Here is a 14,055-nt window from a genome sequence, read left to right on the forward strand (position 1 = left end):
GGATTTTTCCTCCGCGGCATGATTCAGAACCCACTTGGGCCATATAACAGGGGGTGGGGTCAGAAGGCTACCAGTAGAATTTCGTAAATATGTACGGTAGCCATAGTACGCAAGATCTTTCGTAAAAATACGGACGACCTTCGAGACTGATTCGAGGTATCGAGAGGCGGAGAGTCTCATCTCGGTAGTATCTGTTCTGCCGCGCGACAAGATGCACTGGTTCTTAAGCGTTTGCTCGCCATCTGTGATCTATTCGGTGCATTGCAGAGATTGGTGCGCGTCGTAGAAGCCGAGATAGAGAATTTCTAACTTCCAAACGTGAGTAGGGGTAGCAATTGACACGTTAGGTATTTAACCCTCTATCGGGCGAACTCTATTTTACTTTTTCTTCGAAGAAACTTATAAGAAATCGTCATGTGTAAATCCTGTCAAATTTTCGCAACGAAATTTAATACGACTTGACACGGTATGCGATACAGGGTTACAAGTTAGATTTTGAATGGCCTTTGTTTGGAAAACTTGAATGGTATCCAGGAAGTTTTAATAATGAACAGCGTTGTAAGTTCCCAGAAGCTTTAGGTGAGTCAGTGCAAACGATAAGCTGTCGTTTAGCTTAGATAAATTATTCATTATTTTCATACACGATAAACGACAAAGGTAACAAACTAAATGCGTCTTTTACTCATTTCGTCCATTTACTTGTAACGAATGCACGCGAACACTTTACGCGTCCATTTTCGACAAGAATTTTTCATTTTCCAATTCCGTTTCCTATTCCATTTCGTAGATAATGTTTCATCAGCGAAACACTGACCGAGTTCCTAAATTTCTATCGAGGTCGAAGGACTTGCGGTCATTGTTTCATAATCCATTACGTAGCTGTTACGTAAGACCAGACCCGACTACGTTATATAATAACGCGTAGTCGAAATTTTGTACCAATGACATTTGCATCGAAGATTCAAAATTATCTAGAAACCGGCATGCGATTTTGTAATAAGATATACGAATAAAGAATAAAATCAGCGACGCATCGTGTGCCATTTTACGAATTAAGCTTCTTGCAGTCTAGCTTGTCGATATTCTAAATAATATGTAGGAGCAGTCCACGCGTTAAAAGCGTAGAATTAATTCAGTGTTCTCGCGAGACAAGATGTCAACCTTACTGACACGCGAACTGACGCTTAATTACATCTTGCGTTACTTTTCCTTCTGTATCGTTCATGCTGCTGCGTTACGTCCAAACGAGAGACACTCGCGTTCAGTCGGTGTACGGTGTTTCCAAGTTCGCATGTCGAATTTAGAATTATCTCTTTAAACATTTACATATCACTTTTACGTATAAATCAGACCTTCCAATCGTGGATATAATTTTAGAAAATTTACCTCACCGAGCATCGATATCGCCAGAAAAATTGCTGTTGCTGTTGTCTGGAAGTTCGCAGACCAGGCCCGATTTCACGCGACAGGGTGTGAAGGAATTGTACAAGGTCCTATGAACAAAGACCGCCAGGCTTGACAAGTGTTTGCAACGAATAAATAAAGTGAGTAGACGGTGGAACAGACCGTTACCACTATAAATGAATTAAGGAGAACGATACCGTTTGTATGCGCGTGCAACATAACGATAGCTCGAATCGCTGACGAAGAATTGCCGCCTGTCGTCGCGGTTCTCGAAAGTGAAAGAAATTTGTGAACGTCTTCTCTGCGAGGTCAATCGAGGACTCAAAGTACCCAGGTTTAGTCGTGCTCACGAAATTTTTTCGAAAAGTTTCAGAATCGTAATCGCATTCTCCGTGTATAAATCTTCCGTTACTCTCTCCGTAATAATTTAGCGTCGATTATTTTTAGACACGAAGATCAACTTATCCCTAATTTCTGTCAATTTTTCACGCGATGAGAATCACTGACCCACGACAGGTGGATGCTCGCGTTGCATAACACCTCCGCTTACACGTTCAAGCGTTCGAAAAAGATGTTGAATGAGATTCGTAGAAATTCGAATGACTCACATATTCGGAATCACCGCTACACTTTGTACCACCCACGCCACTAGTTGATTCACCTTTGATACCTCGAAGAGTAATTTCTCGAGAGATTAGGTCGTTTGCGTGACGACAACTGTGGCAAATATTTGTCCTCTACGCAACAGAGAGAAATTTCTGTTCTATGTACGAAGGAAGGATTCCGATAACGTTTACTTGCATTCGGTTATGTTTCGTCAGAAAACGAATAGGAAGAAGTTTGCGTGGTAAGTAGACCGCGCAAAGTTTACAGTAACGAAATCGCTTGCAATGACTAATCCGTATATTCGTTTTCAAGTGTTTTCCTGTTATACCGCGTATAGAATCGTTTTATCGTTTAACCTCGATGATTTAAATGTGACAATTGAAATATGTCTAAATGAAAGTATCAGCTAACATATAATTTATTTGTTAACCGACTCGTTTATCTTTAACAGCCACGTTGTTTGTACAACTCAAAATTGAGTTATAATTTGTATGTATTGAGTTTGTCATTGCTACAGTGGCTACTAATAATTATACGTCTTTATTTCGTTAAACGCAAAGATTTACGCCTACATTAATTGTCACCGTTTCAAGGAAATGCATCACGAGCGTAATTCGAATAAAGTAACACTACAAGCGACGCTCGCCGCCGATTTATGTTTGAGGAAGCACATGGTCGCGAGACGGTTGGGAGTGAAAGTGAAACGATGGCCGGGCGTAGACGTGCGGCGGTCCACGTGGTTTTGCTTTCCACGCTGAAACGGTTAAGTGTCTATCGAACTCCGTGCAGCAAGCTCGTCGACCAGTCTATATAGTCTCCCGAGCAGTTTCATCATGATAGTTTTTCGTCTACGAAATTTCGTAATCACCGTAAAAATGAATCGCGGTGAAATCGTAACGTGCATCCGAATTCGATTACGTGTCACCCGGTGACCGTAGACTGATGTTCCGTGGAACAACTACGGCAATAAATATAGAAAATACAAAAAATGAAAATGTGCTACAATCCAGAAACGCGTTGGGCTAGTCGAGGCCGGGATCTCGTTCAAAGTGTAAAGACAAAAATGATGTTTCAGTCGTACGTGCAATTTACGCGAAAGGAAATTGTCGATTTCGCCGTTAAAGTGGGGCTCGAAAGTCCCCCATGCGTCAGCGGTTCGCATCGATGGTCGCGTAATACTGGAGCAGGAAGGGTGCATCGATGTCGTTTCATATTTTGATTGCGGATGTAATTGCAACGGTTCCGATAGTAATTGTCGCGTGTATTAATTTCTAAAGTTGTCCAACGAGTGTTGCTCGGATTTCATCTTATTTCGCTGTGTTACGCGGTCGTCGCGAGTTACGCAATACGTTGCAGTGCTAACCAATCGTATCATCGAGGTATACCGAAAAAAGTGAACGAACGAATCGTTAAAATGTTCGGACACGAGGAAACCAAAGGTTCGTAAAACTCTGACAAATCAGATTGGTTTGTGTTTGAACCCTTAGGACAGCGTTTTAAACACTTTTAAAACCGGGCGTGGCAAACTGGTCACGGCATATCTGTTTTGCTCGTGCAGCGACAGATGTGTCATTCGAATGTATATTCGTGTACCATGCGTCTAATTAAAATCAAATTATTCTGATGCTGGGGTTACAGGTGGTTCCGACCACTACCTCTGCGACTGCTACCACTCCGATTCAGTTGTTGCACGATGTGATTTTCATGCCATGGCCAGTGACGTCCATCGCGTAACACCCGAAAATTCCTGGTCGATCGTTGGTTTCGAAACTCTGGAAATATCGCCGCTAACAAATTCTCTGCACGCGTCATTTCGAGGTTGCGAAGACACGTTGAAATGGAGCACGAGGCGTACGATCGAACCGAGGACTGTCAAAAAGTCGAAATTCGATCGATGGTGAACAGTAACGCGCGATCAGACCTCAAGTTTGCAGTCTTTCGATCGACAAACGCAATTCTTCCGCGTTGGATCGCAACGACCAATATTAACCAATATTTTTAAAAGTGTCGGGAAGTGCTTACACACTCATGCCTAGAAGAGTGTAAAGAGTGAAAGCGAAACTGATGTTTTTCGCGCAACAAGTTCAGTTCCGCCGTGATTTGTATACAATTTTCGCGCGTTTCTCCGTGATGCACGGATGAGTATAATCCCGTGGGTGAAGCATGCATTCCATAGGACTGGTATTCTGGTCGATGTGAGTTGGCTAATGATAAGTACCATTTAAATCGAATGAGTTCGCGTGACGAATATAAACGGCCTCGTTAGTCGCATTTTTCCACATTTACCTGGCGACCACTCGCGCAACTTACGTGATAGGAATGGTGCGAACACGAGAAAAACGCGCGCTTACCGAGCAAATCGTAAACGCTCTCTGGCAGTCCTGGTTTTCTTGTTTTTTCGATTCTTTTCTTTTCCCCGGGCGCGGGCACGGGCGTTTCGTAGTCTTCGATTGTGTTTTTAAATGATCGTCGTCGAATTTATTCCACGTGAATAGCATTCCTCGACGAATTCTTCGCAAAGCAAGTACCGCACTTTTTTAATCCCTTTGTATCAGCATTTTTCTTTACTTGAACACAATAAAAATCTTCGATAATAACGAAACAGCCTAAAGACACTCTTGAAAATCGTTCGCCATTTGAAACGCCATTTTCGGGTTTAATTGCAGATGAAGACATCGCCGATCTGCTGGCTCGTGGCTAGTTTGTTCTTACCATGCTTCGTTAGTCCTCTTCAGAGCGAACCACAAAAAGTTTACTGGCCTAGCTATTCGCTTTACGATCCCTCAGATCCCCGTTTACAGCCAGCAGAAATACTTTCCTACCGGTACAGTGCTCCAATGGTTCAAAGGCCACCGTCGTATGCGACACGGTACGAATCAAAATCTTTCCCAGCATACGCGGTAAACTATTTTGAAAATCGCCAGTCAACGTATTCCGCAAGAGTACCCGAAGAAACTCTACACGCGGAGAGATATTACGATTACCACGATTTCGTGGCGAATAATCAAGAGCGAGGAGAGTCGAGCGACAGGGCACATCTCGGACAAGCAAAAGACGCGGAAACAAGTTCGAAGGAAAAGGAAATTATTAAGAACATGAGTATTCTCGATAAACTACTATCGGAAGACTCGAACGAAAAAGATTTGGGCAATACGATCCAAGACAATATTATATCCGAAGAGACGAAGAGGGTTGCCAGAGAGATCCGAAAACAGAAGCCAGGTTTCTTTTGGACCCTCGCTAGAATCACCTTCGAAGTAAGAGAATCGCACAAATTTCTTATTTCTTTTAGATTCGAGATTCAATTATTCCAAACGTTTTAATGAACTTTTTAATAAGAATATCATACCTATTTTCAGACCATCAACGACACTAAATCAGCGATCCAGCAAATCGGCGAAATAGTCAACAATAGCATCGTGCCGGATTCTGCAACGCAAAGTTCAATGATGAGTGGTTCCTTGACGGCTATTAATACCAATGCCACTGCAAACAAAACGGCAGATCTCAACGGAACGGAAACAACGACGACAACGTCACCCACGACGACCACCGAGACGACCGTCTTACTGACCAGGAGTGATTTACAGAGTTTGATCAGACGAAATGTCCTAGGCCTCGTTAGGCTGTTCAACATCGAGTGGAAAGATGCTTTAAACGTGAGATCTTCTCGTTTCTTTGACTAACTCGAGGTGTAAGATTTGATAGATTTTCCGAAAAGACTCGATAACTATCGGTTCTGTTGTAGGAATCGGAAACAACCGTAAGGGAGTTCCGGAAAAATCTTGGAAATCAGGTGGACAGCTTTCTTCAGGACAATCCGAACGCATACCGAGGAGTGTGAATTTCAATACGCTTTGTAACGCGTAGTCAAAGACTGAGTAGCTCTCGTACAATATATCCATTTTTAGTTATAACATTAGTCGATCAACTGTGTAACTGCATTTTTACGATTCGAATTAAAAGAAACATTCAAACTGAAGGTCGAAAAATTTGCAAACACGAGAACCGATCGGTCGAGCGCTTAATAAGGTTTACGTTGCGTTCAAACGAAATGGTAACGGATACACTTTACGAACTTTTCTCGCACCTTGTATAGTGCTTTAGGTAGAACGTTGCGTAACATACGAAATTCAAAGGTTGGTGGCCGATCGGCTCACGTCACTTTCAAAGATCATCGTCCGATATTTATGTAACTCCGAAGCGACCCACATGATCGTAACACCTGCGGGCGAATAATCAGTGAAAGAGGACAGGCGGGAGCGGACGGGAATTCGAGAAGTCCGATTGCGGTAAGTAGAAAGCACCTTCTCGACGTTTGCATCGAATTCGATTGGTTGGCGCTTTGCGTGGGATTTCTAGGCTCTCTTTTGTAATACGGATCCCCGTGTCTAGTTACTCTTCGGCGTCTCTTCCAAATCCAAAGTTCTCTTTCTCGAACGTTCCCTTGGTGAGTACTGTTACATGTAACGAGTTGTCGGTTACACGTGATATCACAACTGTATTTTATTTTTTAGACTTTCGTCTGCAACATTTTTATTGCCTGAAATCGACAGAGCATTGGCGAAGTCGCTGCACGAACGACTCTTCTTTCATTGACGATTTTTATGCGTTGAAATTATGTAGGTCTGTGACATCGTAAAATTCATTTTTAGCGACGTCAAATGAGATTCCACCCACGCTACTCTATATAGGTATGAAAAACAACACGAACGAATCCCGGTGAAAGAGGACAAAAGAGGGGCCGACTTGTGTGTATCATGCTTACGTGAAATAGAAAGGAATCGGTGGGCAAAAATACTGCGTCAAGATTCTGAAACGTGATTGGTCGATCCTCGGCGTGGGATCTTACAGTCACCCTTATAGATCGGTGGATCGCACCGACCCGTTCTGCAGTACGTTGATCACGAAGATCGCACCAGACATCGTTCGCAGAGCAGAGCTGAAAATTGACAAATATGATAGCAAGCATAGCTATCTTCGGACTTTTTTGTCTCGTTCCTTCCGAAGGGGTAAGCTCCTCGCGAATAACACATTAATTTTTAATCGCACTAACAATACAGGTGTGGTTTATCAATCTCGGGTGTAGAAGGCATCTTGACAATCGTTTGATACTTTTTATACGTAGAAAAGTGAAAGCTGGCGTGCAACGTGGGCGCGTAACTGTTCAGAAACGATCCCAAATACCATCGCGAACAAACGCTTGGACCAGCGGCGTCAAGAAATTCACAACAACGCATGAAATGGATTTCTCGAGTTTTCTTCTTCTGTTGCAGGTGAACTTTTTGAGAGTGAAACGTCAAAATGTCCCGGAGCAAGGTGAACACGTGATAGATAACATCTTTAACGTGAGTAGTATATCGCTTCTGCATTTTCACGATGGTTTGTTTAAATACCAATTTTACGCGACGATAGATTCCGATCACGGCGATCAAACAAACCGCTACCGCTGCTCAGTCGTTTAGCCCGGAAAATTCTCCAGCCATTGACAGTGTTTTTCAGGTATAACAAACTTATTTTACTTTTTTCTCTTTGCGTAATTCACGAACGAAATGATTTTGTAGATTCCTATATCGACTCTCGAGGCGGTTGGAAATCTCGTAAAAGCGACGTCTGGACAAAGAACTCAGAATTCCGAAGAGCTACAACGGATACGAGAAGAAAGAAGAGACAAAATTCTGGCTCAAAGGGAAAGACAAAGATTGCAAAGGGATCAAATTCAACGGCAACGTCTTCAACGACAACAGAACAAGAGAACCATCATGCTTCACAATAAAGACCCGTTCGGACTGAACGCCTTATCGAATCTTCTAGTTGGTAATCATGGTTTTTTAGATCTTTTTGGTGGGCATGGTGGTCATGTCGGACACGGGGTTCACAGTGGGCAGACTGATCACGGTGGTAATGGACACCAAGGTAAATATTTTCTACGTCGCGCGAAATAACTTGTATCCGACACGTCTAACGATGAAAAATCAATTTTATAGGCATCCATGGAAGCCACGGTAGTTTGACGGGTAGTAACCAAAACACTTACGAAGTCCACGAGAACGTGGAAGAAGACACTGGCTATGCGTGGCACGGAATCACAGCTGGAATCGGAACAGTTTATGGTTCCCGGCCCACCAACGCGTTTACGATACAGAACAAGATCGCCCCAAAAGAGGACAAGCCAAATAAATATACTTACGACGATTCACAAATACAGAATAAAATTGCACCGGTAACAAACTTCAGGGATAGGTTCAGATACGAGGAAGAACCTCCGCTGCAGAATAAAATTGCACCGAAGAGCAACAGGATCGCGTTTCAGTCTTGAGGAACAAGATAAAGAAAAGCTATAAAGCCTAAGTGATAGATCTCGTTATATCCCAGTTGCGTCGATGTTAGACGATATACATTTCATCAGTATCAATAACGATGAACGGATAATTGAGTATAATTAACTCTGGGAGATTATAAATTACTGATTTACGACTGTAGATTACAAATATGTCAGTAATCGTTAAAGTAGTTAGTATTACAATGTAATCGCTAGAATCCGATGAGTAAACTTTTTTTTAGAAAATTGCGAAAATTTAAAACTGAAGCAAAGCAAGTCGTCAAGTAACGATTCTATTATTTAAATAATATAAGTAGAATATTGTAGTGTACGTGACGTATTGAATGTTCGCAAAAACTCATTCGATTGCGTATCTCTGTATCTACCTTTGTACAAACATTGAGAAAAATTCCGTGATTACAGGAAACGTAAATGACATGAGCGTTTCTCCGTCACAATAAACATCCATATTTAATATAGCAATGTAATCCTCCGCTGCATACGTAAATATATTTTCTTTCCACACAAAGTAGGGGTTTTTAACTTCTTCGCAAGTTATTTTTTTTTTTTTTTTTAATATAATTGCAGATTTTTTAATTTTAAAATAGAAAAATGTGCTCATCCATTTTGCATAAATTCCTTTTCCCTCGAGTCTATAGATCTTTCTAGTATGCAACGAGTTCCATTCTTTTTTCCAGGTGACTCACTCGTCGCTGTATCGTTACATGTAATTCTACGTTAAATGATAATTAGTTCGTCGCGTGGTATTAAATTATTCCGGAGATATCATAATGTCTTACCTTTCGCATAGGAAACACAGTGTGCGCAAGGTTGAGTGATTCACATTAGCGGTTTCCTCAAACTCCGAGGTTTCAACAAAGAACACACGCTCGTTTCGCAAATTCACCTTCTCTTCCGGAGAACAACAACGAAATACCAAATGTTTCCAGCCATTCTCGATTCTACAGTCGATTTGTTGAAGAATTCTAATGTGTACGATGAACCTGGTGCTGATGATATGCGCGAACTCGGCATTGCTTCGAATGAATTGTGGCCGATGAATATAAAACTTCTAAATTAACGGTACTTTTAGAAGCTTCTAAGCAATCGGAGTATAAAACGTTGTCCGTGTATCGTTTCAAAACTGTTGCGACAAAGATACGTATCAATTTTTAATTTAACTTGCAATTCGATAATTTGCATGCATCGAGTTTTCTTCTTACAATCGATTAACTTGTTGCATGTCACCGTGTGGTCTACACAAAAAAGTATTAATTTACTGCAACACAGGTTTTTACCACGATCCTGAACGCGAAGGTTTTCCTTTAATTTCACATAAACACGACAATTACGAAGTCTCGATGGAATTTTACCGATCAAATAATTTTTCCTTTACGAGATATTCTTTCTCTTCGAGTGATAGAAACTATTGTTTTATAAGTATAATAATATGTGTCGCAATTGACAAGGAAACCATCTAACTACTAGTCGCAGACGTTCCAGTGATATACATATGTATGTAGTCCGACCTCGACCCCCGTAATCACAGTGCATTTGGTACGCAGTTGCCGTGCGATGCGTCTGTGAATTTGCAGTCGCCAAGATTCGATGGACGGCTCGACAACTTGTTTCTTCTTAGAACACGTCAGACAGTATCCCTTCCCGACAGGTAAGCCCGTCGTAACGGCTTCGAGGTCCTTTCAGAAATCGGTAGTACGCCGTGGGGCGGTTCGAAGAGCGCGTCAGTTGAAAGAAAGATGCTGTGCGGCAAGGTTGTTACGGTGTTTGCTCTTTGTTTGTTAGTTTACGCAACGGGAATGCCTCAAAGCGACAATAATGGGAATCAGGAACCATCGGCCGGGGTAAGTTTCGTGAAAAATGATCAAATTTTTGTATTCGTACCTTTATCTGGGAATCGAGTTGCCTGTCGGCAAAGATGAGGACAATTTTCGTCCATTTCCGCTATGGGCTTTCTAAATATTTTCTTAAAACGCGGTTAAAACCAGCGACAACGATCTAACGACAGACGACGGTTGGATGGTAGATCGATTCACGAGTAAAGATACGAAAGGAAAAGCAGCAACGGAGGAAGACCATTAGGTAACTCGCAAACGAAACTGTGGCCGGAGAAAGGATTGCGGAAGTGCTTCGGTGCAGGCTACAGAGCTCGGCGATCGAAATCGTTATAGATATACTGAACATTATCTCATTAAAATTTAGTCGATACCGATTACACGAAGAAAATGGTCGTGCGTTAGAGTTCGTTATCGTTGAAAATGGCCATTGTTACGTCTAAAGACGTGTTACGTATAACTACAGGATGTTCTAAAAGTTACCGATTTGTTTTACGAATCCATTTAAAGCCAGAGAAGAAACATTTTTCAAATGATCTATTATCCGATTTTTTTCAGAAAAAAAAAATTAGTATTTTTCGATCTTCGAGAAATTGACCAGGTACAATTCGAAGCGATAATTACAAATATTCATCGAATACGAAAAATATTATAAATCGAACCGTCGGTAACCGCTTTTTGAGCTATCCTGTACAAGTAACACGTGGAAACACGCATTAGCAAATTACAGCCGAAGCATAGTTACGTATTTCTTTCAATGCTCGCAAGAGCCAATTCGAATTGACAGTAGCATCGAAGCAATTTACCCGCTATCTACTATACCTCGGCGTATTGGTAAGTTTCTTATCGGTAATATAGGGAAATATATAAAACTTGGGGCAGGGTCAAGTTCAACGGAGTATGTCTCGATTAGATAATTTCGAAATGAAACCGATGTACCCCATTCGGCAACGCGAACATATTTCCTTGCTATAGGAATGATCCGTTTCCTTTTCATTTTATTCACAGCTTCCGCTGATTCAATTTACCAATGGCGGAATTAGATTTAATTTTGGAGGCTATCACGCCGAGGCAGGCCTTGGTGGTCTTCTGACTGGCTCGAGAACAGGAGGTGGACTTCACGCTAGTGCAGGCACACCTTGGGGTGCTCACGCAGGAGCTGGCCTGGGCGGATTGCTCGGCGGTGACAATGCAAATGCTGGCTAGTAGAATTTCCTACAATCTTTTCTAGAATACAGTTCCGGATCGTGAAATATCGAGACTGTAGCAAGCACAGTCGCAAATTAATTCGCGAGCCAAGAGCCGAGAACCTTTTCGATCATTTTTCGTTCCGATATCCAAAAGGATTTTTTTCCCAAAGGCAAGAAACCTCTCGAAATCGACGATAATAAGCTCTCTTTGCAAGTTGGCGGAAGACAAGCGTAAATAAATTTACGTCGTTGCAGCTGCCAGATAGAAACATAAAGTATGCCTGCAGGCACACTAGCTTAGATATATTTATTGTTTGTATTGAGATTGTGTTTGCACAAACAACTTCTTATATACGTATAAAAGAACTATGTCTGAAAGTGATTCAAGGCTCCATGCAGCTACAGAAAAATCTTTCGTTTTCGAGCGTACGAAAGTTAAAAATCGATAATTTAATAGGAGGTGGTCTTTACGCGAGAGCTGGCCTCGGAAATGGAAGACCGGAAGCTGCAGCCGGCTTGGGTGGAGTATTGGACGGTAGCGGACGATCGATTGTCCCCGCTAGGGGTGGGCTCTTCGCCGGTGCAACCACCGGCGCCCGTGGAGTTAGCGTCGGAACGGGAACCCGTGATTTTGCTGCGGCAACCGGAGCTGGAGTCTACGGTCCAAACGAGGAAATCAATCGTTCGACTAGCAAAGGTATCAACGGATCGGTCAGCGCCGGAGGCAAACCAGTCGGAAGTGGCTCGAACATTCAAATCATCGCGAAGAAGGCTCAGAATGTTAAGCAGGTTGAGACGATGTTTTTACCATCGAGCCACTCGATGCGTCGCAATATCGTAAGCTGGTTTTCAATGTCGAATTTTTTTAGGCATCGAGCAACGCGGTCAACCCGGAACCAAAGCAGAAGGACCATTCATCGAACAAAGAGGTAACCAATCGTCGAAATCACGATGATGACAACATCGTTTAAGATGATTACATCGAGCAGTTTGTTATTTATCAGTTTAACTTGGAAGTAACCCCTTTTGAATGAAATAAAACATCAGAACGAAATATATTTCATTTACATACATATGCATGTATGAATAAGTAAATGATAATTTAGGGGCAATGTATGTACAAGAGGGAAGTTGGTTAAGATTTTCAGGCGCAAGTGAATAGAAGGCTAAAAAATAGGAAAAATTTCAAATTATCATCGATACTTGTTATCGGTAATGTCTTACGTACGATTTAAGCAATTCCTACGACCCTGTGTACATAGATTACGACGAAATTCAATGCGAACAATTTTAGACCTTCCGTGATGTTTAAGCGGAATGGGAAGTTGTAGTATGAATAATGAATATTTAAACATTTGTACAAGAATAAAAGATAGAAAAGAACTTGGCATTTCTTTGCGACGATAAGCCATTCTACACTATTATTATAGTTATTGTTAGTTCAATTTTTGAGAACGATATATCAGCTTCTTAAACTGTCATTGTACCTAAAAAAAAAAAAAAACTTGAATACGATTGCGTCAGATCCGTGAAATAGGAGCGTCTCAGCCACTGGTTATTGCCAGCGCGGGTATTTCTGGAACTCTTTCCGTGAATCCTGTTCCTCAAGGACCTCTGGTTCCGCAGCCGATGGAACAGGTGAAGGTAGTAGGAAACGTTGGAACAATCGAGCCAGCTCCCCCTGCACCCCCGCTGACGAGTGATACGAATGAAATTCCACTAGTAGGTAAGTGTTTAGCGATTAGTTACGAAAAAAAAAAGATTTTCACATCGATAATTACCAATAAACTTTCGTTTAGATTTGTTTTCTTACGCATAAGTACTCGAAATACTTTTCTAGATAAACGCCCTCAACGAGTGAGAGTCATATATCCAAAATGGATCAGAAAGAGATTAGGGGGACCCAGGAAACAAATTATCTACGACACCGGGGTGAATGTACAAAGTGATCCATCTGATGCAAATACTCAAAAACTTTCGCGTCGTCAAGTTGATGAAATTCTAAATGTACCCAGATCGAGAACAGATCCTGTACTAGTACAAAGCGGTAACAGCGATGGATTCTATGAGGACGTCTTCAACGTGAGGAAAATTGTCGATTGAATCTAGAACGTTTCTATAAGTATTTTCTATATTATCGAACTTTGTTATTTACGTATATCGTTTTACAGATACCAGTATCGACACTTAATGCTGTTAACCGATTATTAAACAACAATTTCGGTTGACTAATCGCGTTGCGTATGTATGTATACGTGAAACTTTTCGATTCGAGGGTATGTTTCATACGCAAATTTAATGGTAAAGGAAGTCATGATGTATCAATGTAATAGAATTTAGTTTATGTACGATTTTATAATACATTTTTAAATAAATCTTTTTATTCACCCTTCTTGCATTTTTCTCTCCTAGTCCGTACTGCGTTAATCATAGTTTTAATAAAAACCCGTAGCCTCGCAAACATTAGTAAAAAGATGACGCAACAGTTAACGCGTCAACGATACACGGCTAATATAAATTTGGACAGAAATTTTATCGTAAAGCCTTGTCAAATACAACTTTGAACATCTTCACGATCATCGAGAAATTTTGCGTTGCGTACAAATTATACAACTCGCCGATAAGTGTATCTACAAGGAAGTATCGTAATTTCACACAAAACAATGGCGCTCAAGACAAA

The 14,055-nt window shown here is 41.4% G+C and overlaps 3 protein-coding genes across 12 annotated transcripts; all 3 read left to right on the forward strand.

Annotated features, from left to right (window-relative positions):
- The first annotated feature begins 179 nt into the window (after positions 1–179).
- Positions 180–6,027, forward strand: LOC128887609 (uncharacterized). Of its 6 annotated transcripts, XM_054143692.1 has the most exons (6): positions 216–318; positions 396–579; positions 1,378–1,544; positions 4,677–5,267; positions 5,370–5,669; positions 5,759–6,027. In XM_054143692.1, the coding sequence occupies exons 4-6, from the start codon at positions 4,677–4,679 to the stop codon at positions 5,852–5,854; spliced, it is 987 nt and encodes a 328-aa protein (XP_053999667.1). In that variant the 5' UTR covers positions 216–318; positions 396–579; positions 1,378–1,544; the 3' UTR covers positions 5,855–6,027. The 6 variants fall into 6 exon arrangements, with proteins under 6 accessions (XP_053999666.1, XP_053999668.1, XP_053999667.1 ...); XM_054143691.1 differs by lacking the exon at positions 396–579 and having other exon boundaries at positions 180–318; XM_054143693.1 differs by lacking the exon at positions 396–579 and having other exon boundaries at positions 206–318; positions 1,411–1,544.
- Positions 6,028–8,861, forward strand: LOC128887615 (uncharacterized). 5 transcript variants are annotated; one of them, XM_054143707.1, is made up of 7 exons: positions 6,028–6,460; positions 6,528–6,636; positions 6,705–7,022; positions 7,287–7,358; positions 7,426–7,512; positions 7,575–7,926; positions 7,998–8,861. In XM_054143707.1, the coding sequence occupies exons 3-7, from the start codon at positions 6,969–6,971 to the stop codon at positions 8,327–8,329; spliced, it is 897 nt and encodes a 298-aa protein (XP_053999682.1). In that variant the 5' UTR covers positions 6,028–6,460; positions 6,528–6,636; positions 6,705–6,968; the 3' UTR covers positions 8,330–8,861. The 5 variants fall into 5 exon arrangements, with proteins under 5 accessions (XP_053999682.1, XP_053999683.1, XP_053999680.1 ...); XM_054143708.1 differs by having other exon boundaries at positions 6,528–6,632; XM_054143705.1 differs by having other exon boundaries at positions 6,028–6,302; positions 6,373–6,460; positions 6,528–7,022.
- A 1,054-nt stretch (positions 8,862–9,915) lies between these two features.
- LOC128887608 (uncharacterized) lies at positions 9,916–13,764 on the forward strand. Its single transcript, XM_054143688.1, has 8 exons — positions 9,916–10,001; positions 10,136–10,194; positions 11,194–11,386; positions 11,833–12,164; positions 12,245–12,304; positions 12,900–13,101; positions 13,216–13,457; positions 13,547–13,764. The coding sequence occupies exons 1-8, from the start codon at positions 9,941–9,943 to the stop codon at positions 13,601–13,603; spliced, it is 1,206 nt and encodes a 401-aa protein (XP_053999663.1). The 5' UTR covers positions 9,916–9,940; the 3' UTR covers positions 13,604–13,764.
- Positions 13,765–14,055: the final 291 nt, after the last annotated feature.

The sequence above is a fragment of the Hylaeus anthracinus genome, unplaced genomic scaffold (assembly GCF_026225885.1).
Source record: "Hylaeus anthracinus isolate JK02 unplaced genomic scaffold, UHH_iyHylAnth1.0_haploid 11989, whole genome shotgun sequence".
Taxonomy (NCBI): Eukaryota; Metazoa; Arthropoda; class Insecta; order Hymenoptera; family Colletidae; genus Hylaeus; species Hylaeus anthracinus.